The sequence below is a fragment of the Talpa europaea genome, assembly GCF_964194135.1.
Source record: "Talpa europaea genome assembly, chromosome: 11".
In the NCBI taxonomy this organism is placed as follows: Eukaryota; Metazoa; Chordata; class Mammalia; order Eulipotyphla; family Talpidae; genus Talpa; species Talpa europaea.
In genome coordinates, this window is record NC_140078.1 from 53,020,473 (window position 1) to 53,038,646 (window position 18,174).

The window sequence follows — 18,174 nt, forward strand, 5'->3', positions numbered from 1 at the left end:
ATCAGTTAAGCTGTCCAAAAGAGGGCAATTGGGCAGTGACAAGACAAGCTCATGTGTAATGTGAAAGAAATGAATGTGGTGATGCATGAAGTGTAATCTCTGCAGTAACATATCAGAGACACCGGTAGGTAATTCACTAGTCGTGGCATTGATTGATATGCGTAGCAGTCTGCTGTAACTATTAGCCCCTGTAACATTAGGAAGAAGCATATTTAAAATCTAAGGGGTGCCTTTATGTGTGTCAGAGATGCATAAAGTCAATATAAATGTTTCTGGAATCAGGTTTTGTAGTGAAGTGAGCTACCATGTCATAAGCGTCTTCTGTGGAATCAGGAGGGTAGTTTTATCTCCCCTACCCCCTCACCCAAAGTGGCCTGAGAATTCAGTCATGTTGGACTGCAACATAATTTTTTTTTTTTTTTAACCAGAGACATGATGGCTTAAAACTGATGTCATTATGAGGTTTAAATCAACTTTCTGCTTGCTTGCACATGGTCACCTGGGTATGGATGTACAAGGACAAAAAAAGGTTGATCAACTGTTTGTCTTTGAGCCCGTGATACCTGGGGTTGTAAAATTGAGTTCCATGAACAGTAATCTGTCAACTGTCCCCACAACATACATTTTTTAAACCTGTGTCTGCATTTTCCTTTTATAATGAAGGGGCCAGTTGTCCTAGAAAAAGAAATGTAGCAAGGCAGAGAGGTTATGTGTTGTAGATGCCGGTAATGCCCCTTCATGATGCAGTCACCAAGTTTCTTTTACATACCTACTCAGGACCTTGGCTAAGTTAACCTTAAATGTGTATGTATCAGAGTATAGGGAAAAAAAGAGAGTCATATTCTGAAGGCCTTTTTCCTTCAAGTTTTTATATTATGGAATAGAATACTATTTTCGTTCTTTGTCATGTTGTTGTAAGAACTTTCTCTGTTTTACATAATTAGCATATCTTTTTTCACCCTGGTCTCCCTGATCATCAGATACTCCTAGCATCAGTCACTTCATATAGAAATATATATATATATATATATATATATATAAGATTTATTTATGCATGCGTGCAAGAACTGGGATGTAGGTCAGAGGTACAGGGGGCCGGAGTGAGAGAATTCACCAGAGACAGAGTGGAGAGCAGAGTAAGCAGACTGACTGAAATACACTGCAGAGGGGAGTAGCGGGTGAGACAGGAGTAGTCTGCTGTGCCATGTGTGTTAGCTCTCTGGCTGGCTGGGTTTTGAACTTGTGCTGCAGTGGCTGGTGATAGCTTGATAGCTCTGTGTCTTAAACTCTGCGCCGCCTGGGAGGCCCAGGAAATATATTTTTAATATCATGTTGACCTTTTAATTTTTCAAATGTATAGATGGGGGGAAATTACATATGTAATTATGTACCTGTTCGTGGATTTCTTTGACCTTGTCACTGATTCCTCTGTACAATTTTGGAAGACCTGCATGTTTTCTGGAAATTTGATAACCATTTAGTCCGATGAGTGACTGACTTACCTTTTATCTGCCTTAGTTCTATCATGAGATCTTGGCTGTCAAATAGCAGCATCCTTTGGTAGCTAGTTTTCATTGAACTAACAGTTTAACATCACTAACAAGGTGTAGCATTGATGAAGGAGGCCGATTTGACTGTTGCTCTGTAAGTCTGACAAGAATGTTCTTAAATGTAATTATCACGGGAAGTTTGACCCAAAAGTATGCCTTTTGTCAGTCAATGAGTTAGTCTTTTATTTACCATTTCTCCTATGGACGATGAAACTGATTAGCCAGCCCATTGGAATAAAAGGACAGTAGGGTAAATTGATGTGCTCCCCAGATGTAACAAGTGTAACAAGACATTTGTCTTTATTTGCCAGATAAACAGCTTACTTTTAAAGTGGCCGTCAAGTTCTCTTTTCCGGGGGGAAAGTGTTAATGCAGTTGTTAGAACCATGTTCTTCCATCTTCCCACCTCCTATGCATCTGACCCAGGAACCAATTAATTTAAGTTGAAAAATAGGCAGCTTGATCTTTTCAAGTGTATTTACTCCCTGGAAAATAAAAATAGGTGTTAACTTGTGTGGTTTTATATCAATGTGCTATCATCAACAGACAAGCCTATTCACTATTGTTTCAACTGAGTAAACAGTGGGCGCAGGGTCAGCCACACTCACAGGTAATTGTTGGTGTGCAGACATCAGTGGCAGGCCTGTTAGCTGCAAACACATCCCACATGTCACTTTGCAAGGTGTTTGAAAATAATAGCCCAGATGCAGCAAAACCGGACTTGGGATTGTATAATGACCTTTCCCTTTGTTTAATTTGCCTTCGAGGTTTAATTTCAGGGGACAAGTAATAATTGAATATGCCTAATAACTAAATGCTCATTTGGGACAAAATCCATCAAAATATAATTGGCATTTGATTTTTATGAAGGAAGAAGAAACCGACTTGGCTGTCTGTCGAGGATATGTTCTAAGAATATCTGACCACTTCATGTATCATTTGAAGCCTCCTTTATAATATATATTAATTGCAAATACTTGAGCATTTGAACATTTTCGTGGAGAACCTTTCGGAGAGACCAACTGTTTTTGTTAACACTCCTCTCAGAGAGGCGGGGAAGGTTATTGGTCTGCTGTGCAATAATTTACTCCTCTTTGATATGCAAACGATCCACGGTGAATATAAAAAAATCCTATCAGACTCATTTCACAGTTCTTAACCACTCGGATTCTCTGGAGTCCATCGCCTCATTAGACCAGTGCTCTCCAATGCTAGCATAATTAAAATCTTTAACAGTTTAGCAAAGTAAAGATGTTTGGCTGATCACGTTGAGATGATTATCTATCCATTGTATTCTAAATGACAAAAATAAATTAAATTTAGACCTTGGCATTTTTTATTATGTGTTTCAAATGAATATAATGCACACAGCCTTCTTTTTTAATTCAATACCTAAGGTTTGGTAAGAAACATGCCTGTCAGTTGCTGCTATATCATCAGAAAATGGCAGGCTTTCTAGGATAGCTGTGTTACAATTGATTGAAACAATGAACTGCAATCCAGATGTCCTGTTCTAATGTGGGATTACCTTGTGATGTGCAGGATTTATGATTTCTTTTCAATGCCCTTTCAAAGGACACTGCTGCTGTTGTTTGTTGTTGCAGCTTGTTGCCATCTAGAATGTTTTTCTTCTGGGTACTAGAACATGTGTTGAGTTAGGATTTGGAAATCCTGGGCCATAGAGACAGTCAGGCTCCATCAAGGCCACAAAGCCCACGATGCAGAGATTGACATACTGATTGTTACTGTTCTTAGGGAAAATACAGGCTGACACTTACTTCTTAAGACCTGTGTCCATTTGACCCCCTGAAAAAGCAAGAGAACTTTATCACTCCAAGTTTATTTTACGTTTTCATTTTATTCTGCAATGGTTCATTAGCATTGATCTAAGAAATGACAGTAATAATAGTGTTACTTGTATAAAAAGTTATACAGTTTTTCAGTAGACACATCCATCAATTAAGCATGTGGTACTAGAAACCAAAATTAATGAGGAAGATAGGTGTGTTAATGAAATAATCATAGTATAATCAATTTGACTGTTAAAAGTTGAAAAGCATTTCAGGAAGACGATATGAATTCATAATTTATGTCTAAAAATGATTAATAAAAACTATATTTAATAACAAAGCTATTTGTCATCATTTAAGAATTAAGCACAAAAATTATTCATTTTGTGGTTCATGTTGTCATAATAGTATAGTTGAGCAGATTTATTTTGAGCCCCTCTTTGTGTCTAAAAATACAGTAACATCTATCTACTTTTTCTCAAAAATCTAGAAACAACAGTTTTGAGGGAGGCATATTGTCTTTGCAAAGGAACTGTATTTTGAATCCTTTTCATGGGTGTCTTTCATGTGTGATGAGGGCACTTGAACTCCGCTGCTCAGTGGGAGGACCTGGTTGTTACTCCCTTACTTGCCTTCACTGGGAGGGAAAGATACTGCACATACCAAAAAAAAAAAAAAACCCTAACACTAGGCTTTGTTTACTGACTCTTTGATTTAATTACTGTTTGAAGAGGACGGAATTAGCTGTTAATTGATTTAATTATCCAATTTGTTTGTTTCAGGCATGATTCCAACAGAACTGCAGCAGCTCTGGAAAGAAGTGACAAGCGCTCATACTGCAGAAGAAACCACAGGCAACAATCACAGCAGCCTGGATCTGACCACGACATGTGTGTCTTCCTCTGCACCTTCCAAGACCTCCTTAATAATGAACCCTCATGCCTCTACCAATGGACAGCTCTCAGTCCACACTCCCAAAAGGGAAAGGTAGGAAAGGGAAGCTGTGATGTGTCCAAATCTGTCTTCAGTGTGGGAGGGGTGGGTGGCCTTGCCTCGCCTTATCTCAGTGATCCCTAATTGGATCCTTGTGACTTGAATGTGCATATAATTACTTAAGAATGTATTCAGTATGGTTTGGGTGCAAAGCATCTAATTATTTTCACCTTTTCAACACAGAATTAGCACTTTTGTAGATCTAACCTAAGCTTAGGAACCCAGTCAGTGTCTTTTGGTTTCTCATTGGATGGGTTGGATTTCAAGACTTCTAGGCCAATTCTTTCTGCCAAATACACACTCCATACAAGCTGAATTCCTTGGCTCTAGACACCTTCCAAGGGAATTGTAGTGTCTGCTGTGGGCAATTTTGAATTACACTTTGAGGAAAGATAGAACATGCTGTTATGCTCTACCCTCCTTGAAGGCAGGAAGACCATCTTTTTCATTGTGGTGTCCCCAGGGCACGGGGTCTTTCTCATAGGAAGCACTCTGTGAAGGCTTAAAGGATGGAGAGATGGAGGGAGCCCATGTAATAATACATCCACAAACTTAAACAGCACTTCCTCTTGCTCATGGAGCTACAGCTCTGTTGTCTCCACTGCTGTGTGCCTACTGGAAGTTAATGCTTTATGTGTTTAATTTCCCTGAGCATCACTTGGATGTTACTGGAAACTGACGTTGTTTAGCAATCTAGACTTCTTGTTAGTATACAGTTCCAAAAGCAAGAAAAAAAATTAAGCTTTTAATTCCTGTTGTTTTATGTTAGTACCAGAAGCATTAATACTACTCTTGAAATGCTTTGCAAAAGGGGAATATATAATGCTCCTAAAATTAAAAGCTTTTATCAATTGACTATTTTTAAACTGTTTCCTGTATATTTCATAGGCAGGGCTTCCACAAGTAGAAGAAACCTGAAAAGTTATATGTGACAGTAAATGTCATTTCCATCAGGAAAAACAAATTCTATATTTTATTTTTTAATAAGAGTGATTCCATGAAAGTTTTTGAAATCTTATTTTTCGTATATGCAGTTACAAATATAATTTCATGTATTTTCTGAAATAATAAATATACAAGAAGCCCATAGGTTTAAGTCGATGTGTATCTTTCTACCAGTGATACTTTATCCATTTAAGGATGATAATCACAGAAAATGTTATGAATATTTCTGGGTGTGTCTGTCATGTTCAAGCACAAAAAACTAGGAGAGGTCCCCAAGATGAGGATTACATGTTTTAACCAAGACTTGAAACTGTCCTTTTCAGATCAGCTTGGAATTTTTGTGGCATATAGAGAAGAACTAAAAGATGCTGAAAGTGTGTTGGTTTAATAGACTTTGAAGAATTTGGTGGTCATTAAGACTCAGTTTGGAGTGGCTTTTATTGTGTCCAGTGAGAATGATTTGTATGTCTGGAAGCCAGTCTTAGCTCTTGCTTTAATAGTATCTTACAATGTCCTCATGCATTAGGAAAAAAGGCGAAGCTAAGCCTTAGATAGCTTTAAAGGCAGGTTCTAGGCTATCCTCCTCTGCTGTCGTTGCTCTGATATCCTGAAGTTCATGACGTCCATTACTGCAGAGTGATTGAATTACATCTTTATCCATAGGCAGAGCTGGAGACCATACACTGAGAAATGCCGACTGATGCACTTAAGGTATTTGTTGCAATCTCGTCGGCCACTGTGGAGCCTGCACAGAAAACTCTGTGGCACAGGAAACTCTTCTTGTTTAGATGCATTGCGCTCAGTTTCATTCTTATTTTCTTAAAGGTTATATATCTCTGCAGTCAGGAGGTAGATTAGCAACGAGGCAAATGGGAGAAGAATAACCCTTTTCACATCTTAAGGCGCATATGAAAGTAAATGGATAAGAGACAGTCTAATTCCAGGAGAATAAGTTTGTTTGTTGTTTTTTTTTTATGATCCTTATTTGTCTGCACACATGGGGCATAATCTTCACTATACTACCTGCCAAAATTAGAATATGAATCAAGAAAGAATCCAGGCTCTACTGAGCCTTAATCTGGATGTAAAAACAGGCAAAATTTTCCAGCTATACTTGCAATGAAGAAACAACAAAGAAATAATATGCAGCTACTTAATCTCTTGGATCTCTCAGTTTATATTATCTGGTAGATTCCTAGACCTGACTGGATTAGAAGGAAAATCTGGTTAGCACGTTTTAACTGCATGTATTGGACAAGACAAATGAGCATCTTAAGTTAAAGCTAATTCCAAAGTTATAAACTTAGAGAATTGATCATTAAAAATTAAATGATTAGTTAGCCAGCTTTGGTGTGCATATAGGTACTTATAATGAGTATGATGTAGTTATACATTATGGTCTATTTTAAAGTCACAAATGTGATACTCTGTTTAAGTAGTAAGAAATCTGGAAAAACCTATCACTATAAAAATATATTCTTAGACACTGAGTTGTCATTTGTCTCAGGAGACCCTTGGAGAAGTTTCTTGCCACATTCAACAAAGCGTTTGTGAAATATGTGTTTTTCCGAGCTCGCCCTGGATTTGAGTGTACTATTCTTTCCCACCCCCTTCTGTGGCAATAGCTGAACAGAGAGAGCCTCTGCCACACTAAATAATTATCTAGTCTCTAAAACTCAGATATTAAGGTGAACAATTTAAGTATTCTTTTTGCAAGGGTGTGGGAAGGCTCTGTGTGAAAATTTGTTGGAAAAAGGCAAGATCGTGAGTTTTTGTTTGTTTTTAAAATAGTGAGATGTCTAATAACCTTAAATGAACTCCATATTTCTATGCCATTTGCAAAACTCTTTCTCCCCCTCTCTTGTTCCTGTGCATTTTGCGGGCTCCTGTGAGCAGCCGCTGCAGCAGCAGCTCTGGGGTTTGGTGAGCTGCAATCTGTTAAGGAGATAAATAATGTGCTTGGCACGACACTCCTACTCTCCTCTTTAATTTGTCTTACACAAGGAAAATTATAATTAAATCATTCAGGGTAAACCCTTGAGTGTAGAAAAGGGAAAAAACACACTTTGGTAAAGATTGCCAATAGAAACCCACTTCCCTGTTGCGCAGGGTAGAGGCATTTATCAATATTCAGCACTATTATGGGAGGAGCAGCCCATATGATTTGTGCAGCCGATGCCAAAGCTCAAATCAAGGCTTGTTATGATCCTGTCCCTGTGCAATCACGGACATTCAGCATCATTAGAATTCAGTACTGGCTCCTTGTTTGGGGCTTTGATTTGCTTCTGACAATTTAATAATGTTTATTGCACTGATTATATATAAATTCATTGGTGCAATAATGAATCAGTGCATGAGAGACCTGTAGTGGGGATGAAATTCAGTGGGCAGAAGCTAAAAGGAGTTATAAGAGGATGCTGGCAAATTCATGCCTCTTCCTGTCATTTTTATTCCATGGGACAGGGAGTCATGACACCTTAGGTAAGTTGATAACCTGTAAACATGAAGATATTATCTTGTTACCTTAACGTGTCTGAGTAGATGGCTTTAGGAAATTCCAAGTTTTTGTGTGGGTAAACAAAATCAACAGAATGCAAATGAAACATTTATTAAAATGCTAAACTTAGTAAAGCCCTCTGAGCTTCTTGGATCAAAGCAGCTATGTAAATACAAATAGCAATTACTACTTAAGTAATTGCCTGAATTAAAATTCTAAATATCACATTATATTATGGAGCACTGGGGAAAGGGAAGGAACTTGTATTTAATCAGGCCTTCATCTGTGCTAAGCACTTTTGTCTTTGGAGTGATGTCTCATTTTATCCCCGTCACCACAGAAAACAGTAGCGATTGTTATACCCATTTTACAGATAAGGAAATCGAGTCTGGAGATTAAATAACTAATAACAGGTCACAGAACTGTTAGTGGTATATTCAAGATCCAAATTCAAGACTGTCTTTAGTTCATAGTGTATAAAACAGCAATTTAAAGTTTTTGCCCAGGTAAAAAGTGAAAGCTTAATTATGTTAGATTAAAATTAGTGTTCCCAAAAGAAATTTTAAATTTAATATGAATTCTGTTCAACGAATGTTTATTAACTTAACTTACTGTGTGCATATCAGTACATTTAAAGGAAAATACCAGAATTTCTTGTTTCCAGGTTGATACAGCTGTTTACTAGGTCTTTCATGAAGGTATGGTATAGGTAGAATTGGCAAAATAAATCATTTGTGGTCTGTAATAGTACATAAAGAACAAAAATAAACCCCGTGAAAAATATGCACACAGGCAAATGCAAAATGAGCTTCTTTCTTCTTTAAAAGTGTCCTCAATTTCCTTCCTGCCTTATAAATCTTGAGTTGCCTGATTGAACATCATATGGACTTTATTCTATTTCAACTGTCCTCTGTAGTCCATCTTAGAAATGTTCCTTTTTTCTGATCGTACCCAACTTTTTGCTTCCAGTTCAAACACCTTTAGTAGATGTTTTATAACTTGCTTATTTCTCAGGTTCATAGTTCATCTAAATATTTGTTCCAAGACTTCCTTACATATTTGGTGAAAGAAGTTTCTTTAAACTCTGGAAAGATCACGGTTGTGCAGCCTCATCTTTCTTTAAGTCCATATTGTTGTTCTCAGAATCAGGTGACCCACACCTGGCACCTTTCTCTATGAGGTTGAACCTGCATCTCACCAAGTCCCTTTTTTCACTGTCGTTCTCATTTATTGACACAGCCCATGTATCCCAGTGTCTTGTGTTTCGTACACTCTACAGTTATTTGGCTGCAAATAACCCCTGAAGGTTTTTGCTTGGCTTGTGTATTTTCAGACAATTTCACCTGATACGCAGTCTCTGTTTCTGATTTGTGGCCTCTTGACATATTGCCATGCATTTGACTATATAATAATACCATTTGTGTTTACCAGCCCTGCTATTTTCAAAAGACGCCCTGAAACATATACATGCCCGGTATTTCTTTCTATTTTTCCATCGCTCTCTTTTTTTAAAACCAATTTTTATGTTGGTGAATAAATATTGGTGTTCTTGGTTTACTTGCTAAAATTCTAGGAGCTCGGTTTCAGAACTGTTCCAATTACACAAGCTTTTAACTTTTGCATATCTTCATATTCATATTAGGGCCTGTGGAGCCAGAAATGTAAGCAGTAAGCTCTAGCTCCCATCATTCTGAATAGTTTTTCCTCATCTTAATTTTTTTCATCTTTTGAAAACCAAATAATTTATCTTCGATTTCTTTTGATTTGAAGTACTTGTGCAAACTAGCTGTCTCAAATCTTTCTTTTCCATTAGAGTATTTTGGAAAACCTGCAGTTAAATTGTCCCAAATTGTCTTCAAAATGGTTGCTAGCACAGCCTGCTGATATTTATTGAGGCAGTTGATCTGTGGCAGAGGTCAGCAAATTATGGCTTACCAGCCAAATCCAGCCCACTGCTCATTTTGCAAATAAAGTTTTATTGGAACACACTGATGCTCGTTCGCTTACAAGTTGTCTGTGGCTGCGTTCACACCACAATGACTCGCTTGAGCAGTTGCAGCACAAACCATATGGCCCACAAAAATAAAATCTTCACTATTCTACCATTTGCAGAAAAAGGTTTGTCAACTCCTGACCTAAAACAATCTCACTAGTGTTTCTGTGACTTCCTGATGATTTTGTCACACGTATTTGTTAGAACATACATCTTCTCAGGCCTCTCCTGCAGTCGAGGCTTTGTATTTGTCATATCCATACTCTGGATTCTTGCTACTCGGAGGCAACTTTGGCAGGCTCTGCAAACTGGTTAGAAATGGGGACTCTTGGCCCCCCCTTAGTACCTTCCTGATGACTCAGGATCGGCATTTTAAATGGATTCTGCAAGCTTCGTTGTGCACATTCAAGTTTGAGAAGCAATGCAAGCAGCATATTCAGTTCATCTGGGTTTTGACACTATTGGAAAGAAGTTTTTCAAGGAAAAAAAAAAAAATAGTAACATCCCAGACACAATCAGTTCACAAAATAGGGGCTTGCCATTCTGTGTGAGCCAACAGAGTGGAGGAGAACATTGCTGCAAAGTAACAGTACCTGACATAGGATGAAGATGATAATGCAACTAACATTTTTTGAACTATTACTTCAAGCAGGGCACAATGCATAAAGGACTTGACATAGGTGCTGATAGTGATTTTCCCATTTAATCCTCACAGTAGCCTTTAGGGTACTGTCTAGTCTATAAAGATGGTGTTGTGGGGCCCAGATTGGTTTTATAACTTACACATGCCACATACAACTATTTAAGGACCAGGCAAGTTACTGGAACCAAATCCTAACCTTCAAGTCCTTGCAAAGACTGCCTCAAAAGAGGACTGCTCATCAGAACCTCTTTGGCTCGAGCCCAGACTACTGAATTGCAGTCTCCAGGGGTAAAACTCAGGGATCAGGACCAGGTCATAACTTTTAGGGATGGTAGCCCGAGGCCAGACCTATCTGTTCAGCCATGATTTTGAAGAAGCCCCAAGAACTTCTGTCGGGCCTGTTCTCATCTTTTCACAAGCAGAGAGTGAGGAGGCTAGAAACAGGTGACATGCTGTAGAGGATGTAGAAGGCGGTCTGGGTTTCTGTCGGGTATCAGGGCAGAACGAGGTGGGCGTGGCCAATTGGAGAGGCTGAAAACGCCAGGTGCTTCTTTCTGCTTCCAAGCAAACTCTTGGTAGCATCGCATCCCCCATGTCTGTCTGTATGGGAAGTAGGCTAAGTAGGGAAAAAATGTACTTGCTTATGTCAGAAAGAAGCCCTTGGAAGCTTATCAGCATTTTGAACCCCAAATATGCTGCTGGGTGCTCACTGATCTTCATGCTTTGGAGACCTGTGATCCGTTTATTTTGTTATTGCTTAAAACCAATTGCTCTGGTCTTTAGATGTAGGAGGAGAGGTTCTTTCAGGGCAGTGTGGCAGGTGCTGTATCACCTCCTGTCGTTCACACATGCAGAAAGGGCAAAGGGAGAAAATCTTTAAGATATTGGCATGCCATGAAGGATAGGTTTATGGATTTTCTTGACTGTTCACTCTGTGCGGTGATTAAAAGAAAAAAACTCAGCCATTATTCTCTAACAGCTGTTTTGTTTTATTTCAATAAAGTGCCTTTTACCATAACACAGCATCATTAGACTCTATAAATCTTTTTCTATTTATTGTGTTTAAATGATAAATGCTTTCCAATAAAATGATATCATTGGTCTCGATTCATTTTTATAGGTTTCTTTTAAATTTGGTTCATTTTAATTTTTTTCTTGGGATATTGTATAATATGAATCTCGACGATGGGCTATTTCGTGTCTGACATGTCAGATTTCCTTCATAAAATCGTGTTTGAACCCCCAGTTTCTCTTGTCAGGTAGGGTAGACATTCTTTTCCGATGAGTTGCTCTTGCTTATGGGGTGTTTTCCTCCAGATTCCTTTGTTCAGCGACCCAGCCGTTTTTTACAGGTGTTTGCACTTGTGTAAAAGGGCTAGTGTCCCCTCCTCCCAGATATGCATTTATTAGCCTTCTTGAGTTTACACTCTGAGCGTGAAGGAAAGCACAGGCAGAGGAACTGCGAGGACCCATCTTTCGGGAACTCTGACAGCATTTTCTGTTGTGCTAGGTTTTGCCCTTTTACCTGTAAGGTCTTGTCTAATTGTATACTTAAACTGCTTGGCTTAATGAATAGAAAATTTTCTTTAGTGGATCCCATCCCAAAGCAGATAGGGAAACCAAGGGTCTGGAGGCCACGTGGCTTAGAAAACTCCTAGTGTTATTTCAACCTCGTTTTAATGACAACCAGGGGTCCCGTGTTCGTAAATCAATAATGGGGCCAAATGAGGGAAACCTGTGTATGAGGCTTAAGTGGAAGTCAGGTTGTTCTTTTTCAAGATTTACAAAGATGCCTTTTTGTCCAAGCTGGTGTTTCCCATAGCCTGGCTCTCCGAGGGAGCCTCCGTGCTGCTGACTGGCTCACTTGGGTAATGCAAATGAGCACGTTACATATGTACGGCAGTCCTAAAGTTCTTTATTCCAGCCCCCCTCCCTTTGTAATCATTCAAGGCCTAAGTATATTATAAAGTATATTCTCCTCATTAAAACAATAGTGGAGGCTCACAAAGGGAAATTGTTAATATGTGTTCCAGCTTGTCATTTCTGCCTGTGTGAATAAAGAAGATAACTGTTCCTTTGGGAAACTATTTCGGGAATTGAGCAACAGATATGCTAGCCAGAGAATTCTCCTAACTGTAATTTTCCTTTTTGTGTGTACTCAAAAATAACATCCTGATGGGCTTCTCAGTGCCTCTGCACAGACAGAGCACAATTGCCACAGCCCAGGTGGCATTAATATGGTACAATCCCCCCGGGCACATGTCGCCAAGAGTTGTACAGCTTGTTCAGTGTCTTCATCCATATGGCAATCTGTCCCATTCACAGAAAGGCATCGGGGCTGTGCCTGGTGAGTGCTGTGGTCAATGTAGTGTGAAGAGAAGGCTTCCCCTCCAGCAGCTTCTGTGGTGCAGTTTGCTTTAGAGTTGATGTGAGTTATAACATGCACGTATACCACACACTCAGCTAAGATATTCTAGAACAGCTGTGCTGGTTTCTGTCCTTACTGCACCCCCCAACCCCCTCATTTTCAGAAACAAATGGTTAACTCAGCAGGTATAATTCAGGTGCGTGAGACATACTTGGTTTATAGAAAGTCAGTTGAAAAAACACACACCTTTCTGGGTGGTTGTTCAGGGATTAACTCAATTTAAGGACTGCATGCCTGTACTCGAATTCTTTTATAAACTCTGGCTTTCGTTGTTTTCTTTCTTTTTTGAATTTTCATTTGTAAAAACCATTTTCATTGTACCGTTTGGATTGTTGGCCTACACTTTTGGTTTTGTTTTTGTCTTGAAAAGAAAAAAGAAAGGGAAAAGAAAATCATTATCAGTCTGAGAAATCTAAGAGTAAAACATTCCCTGAAGGTGTTAGAACTGAAAAGGAGAATCAAGAAAACAGAGATTTCCCAGTGAATAAGATGAAAATAGAGACCTTTTTTTTTTAAAGTCACTTTGGAAAACTTACCAGAAGGCAAAACCATTGCCATTTATATGCCCAAATGTTGTTCTGCTTTTGTGTAACTATTGGTGTTCTTGTTTGGTAAACAAATGGACCCCATAGCAACTGTAGCTGATGATATTTATATTACCTGAAAGACTTCTCTAAACAAACTGACACACTTTTATGACCTTTAAATTTCATTCCCTTTATAGTCTTCAAGGAAATAATAGCAAGTTTTTCTCTGTCTTTCTTTTTTTTTAGTTTTTAATACTTTGAGGCTAATCTTGAAGCATCTTTTCTGTGTGTATATTTCATATCTTGGCTGTGAGTGTTAAGAGCTTGAAGGTCTATTATGACAGAAGGAAAGAAAAACCTGAAGGGTTTGTGTAAATGATGTGGTATTTGCTTTTAAGAGTCATCCAGTGAAATATCAGGTGATCCATCCAAAAGGCTAGTACTCCACTGCACTGGTCACTTAGACCTTAGGGTTGGACAGCATCTTTCCCTTTGTCGCTACTTTTTACATTGATGGAAACATTGATGGAAACATCAGTATTGATGGAAACAGTCTGGTATATATGAGTCCCTGTATTCAACTTATATTTTTCCATATGAGTCATATTTATGAAAAGAACAAGATGTCTCGTGTTAAAGATCAGTGTGAGAAATAAATGGCAGTTTACTTTAATTAGAAAAAAAAAAAAACTGACACCAAGAGCTGGAATAATCCAGTGGTGTTTGAATAAATTAGAAGATTATACAGACAGAAATAAAAAATAACAACACAGATAACAACACAGATTTGGGAATTTGTCCATATTTTAACACTATCATGTTCCTAAGCAGGGCAGAAGTGGCTGGACAGTCCTAATCGGGATTCATTCATTCAACAGTGTTACCAAGATCTAACCACATGTCAAGTGTCCTAGGCTCTGTGGGACATAGCCATGAGCTTGACAGTTCGGTCCTCATAGAGGTGACTTTGTAAAAGAAAAGCAGAACAAATGATCCATAATAAAAAACAGAATCAAGTTGAGTGTGGTGGTGGGGCGGGGAGCGGAGAGGAAGGAGGAACGGAGTTGTCTAAATGAGTCTGGCAAAGTCTCTGAGGAAGTGGCTCTTGAAGAGACATGAAGAACTAAGGGAAGAACCCTCTGGACTGAGCACGGCGAAAGCAGAGGCCCCAAGGCAGAGCAAAAGAACACATTTTGTTGGAGCATGTCCCATACTTTGCTTAGTATGGGGGTGGCTGCGTTGTTTACTAGTTATTGAGTCTGAAGCTGCACAGCCTGCATTCTAAAACAGGCTACCTAGTTAAGTGATTTAATATTGGTATCCTCAGTTTTCCAGCTGTGAAGTTGATATGATAACAGGTCTTGGCTCATTAACTGTGAGGATTAAATAGCTTAATATGTCTTTTAGCTTCTAGCACGTAGTAGGTGCTCAAAAATATTAGTGGGTATTGTTAGTTGTTGAAGTTATCTATTCATTCAAACCACATTATTGAACATTCATCATGTACTAACTAGGTAGGTTCTGGGAATTAAAAGATGAATACAGTATAGTCCATACTCTATTCGAAGAGACAAGATGAAATGTCAAAATCTTCAGAATAAGGTGAACTAATGAGATATTAAAGCTGGAGAGCCCACTAAGAGTCATTCCATACTTTCACCCTCCGGCCACAGATACTGCGGGAGTAGCCAGCTAGCCTTGTTGATAACCTGTATAGGCAACAAACAAGAGAGAATATTTGAAGCTGCGTTAAGAGTGTTTCTCTATCTTTAGCTTGCATTAGAATCACTTGGAAGACTGAATAAACTACAAATTGTTCAACTCCAGCTCTGCTGTTTCTTATTCTGTAAATCCAGGTGGGGACTTAGAATTTGGATCTTTAACAGATTCTCTGGGACCATTTTTTGAAAACCACTACCCTGGAATATTTCTCTGCTATCTTGCTCAGTGGCCGTCTTCCTCTTTACTATTGAAAGTGGCAGAGAAGTGATCTGGATTACTATTGTTGGGGACAGTGTCATGCTCATCATTTCAAAGAGAAAGATTCTTCTGACTATGACTCAATATAAAGTACGTTATAGAACAAAATTCCTTTTCAGAGTTCTTATGTTGGCCTTTAAATTTATAAGTACTTCGGTTTTGTCTTTCTAATTTTTCTTTTTTAAGCTTGAAAATGTTTTTGTGCCTGCTCTCATTCTATTCCTTGTAGCAGTTGAACGCCTACAGATAGGGTAAAGCCCAGTTCAAATTCTACAGCACTTTGCATTCCAGGCATCCGTCTTCAGTTTTTCTTTCTCCCCAATGGCAGAGTTGGGCAAACCTTTTTTCCAAGAAGATGGGTATTTAGTCCCAGTTTATGCTAGTGGCCTTCAAATGTCTTTATTCACCTCATCAATATAAAATGGTTTCAAATTCAGTGTCAGTGAATTTTTAATCAATTTACATACAAGCCTAATGTAATACCCGTATTATGAAAATTAGGGACTAAGAGAGTGACACTTCTGCACATGTGCATATTACTACACATTTTTAAATATCATACCTCTCCCGTTTATGGATCTCGGTGAATACCAGTTTAGAGACTCTGAGCAAGGAACCCAGCAAATGGTTTTCCCAATGTAGCTCTTTACTAAAACCTACTGAAGTAAGGATAGAGAAGTGTTTAACCCAGAGAACATTAGTGCTCTATCTTACACTACAGAGAGTGAACGTGGTTACATACAGTAAGGAGTCCTTCTAAGGAAACAAAAGCCAGCCACTTACGGTTTTGAGCCATTTTGTATCTTTAGCTCACTTGTCCCTTCATCTGCTGCCTTCTCCTCTGTCCCTCACACATCAGTTACTAGGTTCTGGTGTTGCAATACAGTTATGCTGACTTCCTGCTTGGTGGTGGTGTCCTGCAGCCCAGCTTTCAACAGTACGGGTGCTGAGGCTTCCACACACCAACAAGCAATAGTCAGACTCCAGCAGTGTGTCTGTGAATTCAACTCAATTCTGATGCTACCTACCTGTGATTAGCATCAAATACCACAGGTAGAGGGCTCAGTCTCCACAGAACACCCACCATTTCAGATGCAGGCAGCAAGCCCCGGGTGAGCCCTTGCTTCTGACCAATCAGCTATAGACACACACTTCCTCGAACCCCTCCTCAGACATCAGATGGCAGTCACAGCCCCACATGGCCTGTACTTCTGGCCAGCTGACTAAATCAGATGCCCAGGGCACCCACCTCAGGTTTGGTTAATTTTCTAGACTGCACACAGAACTCTGGAAGCCCATTTACTCACTAGATCAGTGATTTACTGAGGATTGGGGTGCAAGCCCTCCCACTATTCTTGTTGGCTTCCCTGCCAGCCAGGCCCCTTCTCATGTGTTTTTCAAAAGTTACCTTTATCACCTTAAACAAGAGATAACTCTAACACTTTCAACCTTTAACACTTTCAACACTTAAGAAATTACTAGGGGAGCAATGAGGCAGGAATTGTGGATGAAGACTAAATGTGTATGAGAAATACCACTGGTCATGGAATGACTAAATATACGTATGTATATTATTTTTCTATAAATCGTAATGTCACACTTCTGTAGAATACTGGGGTAAGGTGGGCAGGTGGGGGGATCAAATAAGATCTGGTGTTGGAACTTTTATTTATGCTCTTTGGTTTTCTGGATATAGTTGGTTCCTCTAACATATGGACAAGGCTCCACATAGACCTTGCGATACACCAGTGCAAACAGGCTTGCATTGACATATGAGAATGCCTGCCTAATGGTGTTAATAATTTTTGGATTAGTGGTCCCTATATCTGTATTGACACAGTTGCTCATAGCCACTCTTTGGAAAGCATTCTGTTTTCTTAACGAGATAGCAGTGTTAATGCTGCCAGTGGTAAACTCTCACTTCCAAACTCAGGATCACCCTTGTTAGTGTTAGGAACAAAAGCTGGCCCTCTGCCTCTTCTTGTTCTTTTCCTTTATTTATTCTTTCACTCCTCACCTTGCAAACACAGGCATTCTGCCTTTGTCATCGCCTGCGCTGTGTTTGCAGTTGATGGATCAGAGCACACTGACCAGCCTCAGAAAGGCTCTCCTTTTCTGCTCCGTTGTCATGCTTGCCTCTGGGAATCAAGATGTTGTGTTTTATCCAATGTAACTGAAGTGGGAGATGGGGCAGATTAGTGAAGAAAGTTGCCTAACTTATTACCTGTCATGGCACCTGACCTCAGGTTCTACCATTGGTAACGCAGCCCAATACTCGTCGCCTCTATAGTCTATGTATTTCATGCTCCCAGATCCTGAGTGTCAGGTTCTCCTTCTAGAAATGTTGGATACAATGCATTGTATCTTTTGGGGTGTCTTTTGGGGTCTTTGTCCCATAGGTCCCTGAAAACAGTGAGGCTCTTTTTTTTCCCCATTGAAAGTTCAAATTAAACTGTGTCTTCAAAAGCATGCCACTAAGTTAGTATCAACTCAGAAGTTAATCCATCTATAGATTGGATATTCTTGAGAAAGAATCATGAAATTTTGCTTTCTGGAATTTTAATCATTCGATTGTTTACCCCATTGTCATGAGGTTTGCCATATTGGGTAACTTTATTGTTTATAGCATTTTATTGAAGAGGATTCATTTTTAATATAAATAAAACACTTCCCAAAGTATAACTGAGGTAGAGGTTGGAGATACTAGATATGTTTCTGTCTAAAACAAATTAAGTCAACCAGTCTTTAAAAACATACAATCTTGTTCCACCTGACATTGTGTGGACCACCCTTGCATGCATACATACCATATATTCAGATATTTTGGT

General features: G+C 39.0%; 1 protein-coding gene across 10 annotated transcripts in view; it reads left to right on the plus strand.

The window, feature by feature from the left end:
• Positions 1-18,174, plus strand: part of FOXP1 (forkhead box P1) — a gene marked incomplete at both ends in the record, with an annotated part of 232,567 nt that overhangs the window by 153,285 nt on the left and 61,108 nt on the right. For all 10 annotated transcript variants that reach the window (XM_084248323.1, XM_084248322.1, XM_084248325.1 and 7 more), the window contains one exon: positions 4,123-4,327. In XM_084248323.1, the coding sequence (XP_084104449.1) occupies positions 4,123-4,327 (205 nt within the window). The remainder of the gene's footprint in view (positions 1-4,122; positions 4,328-18,174) is intronic.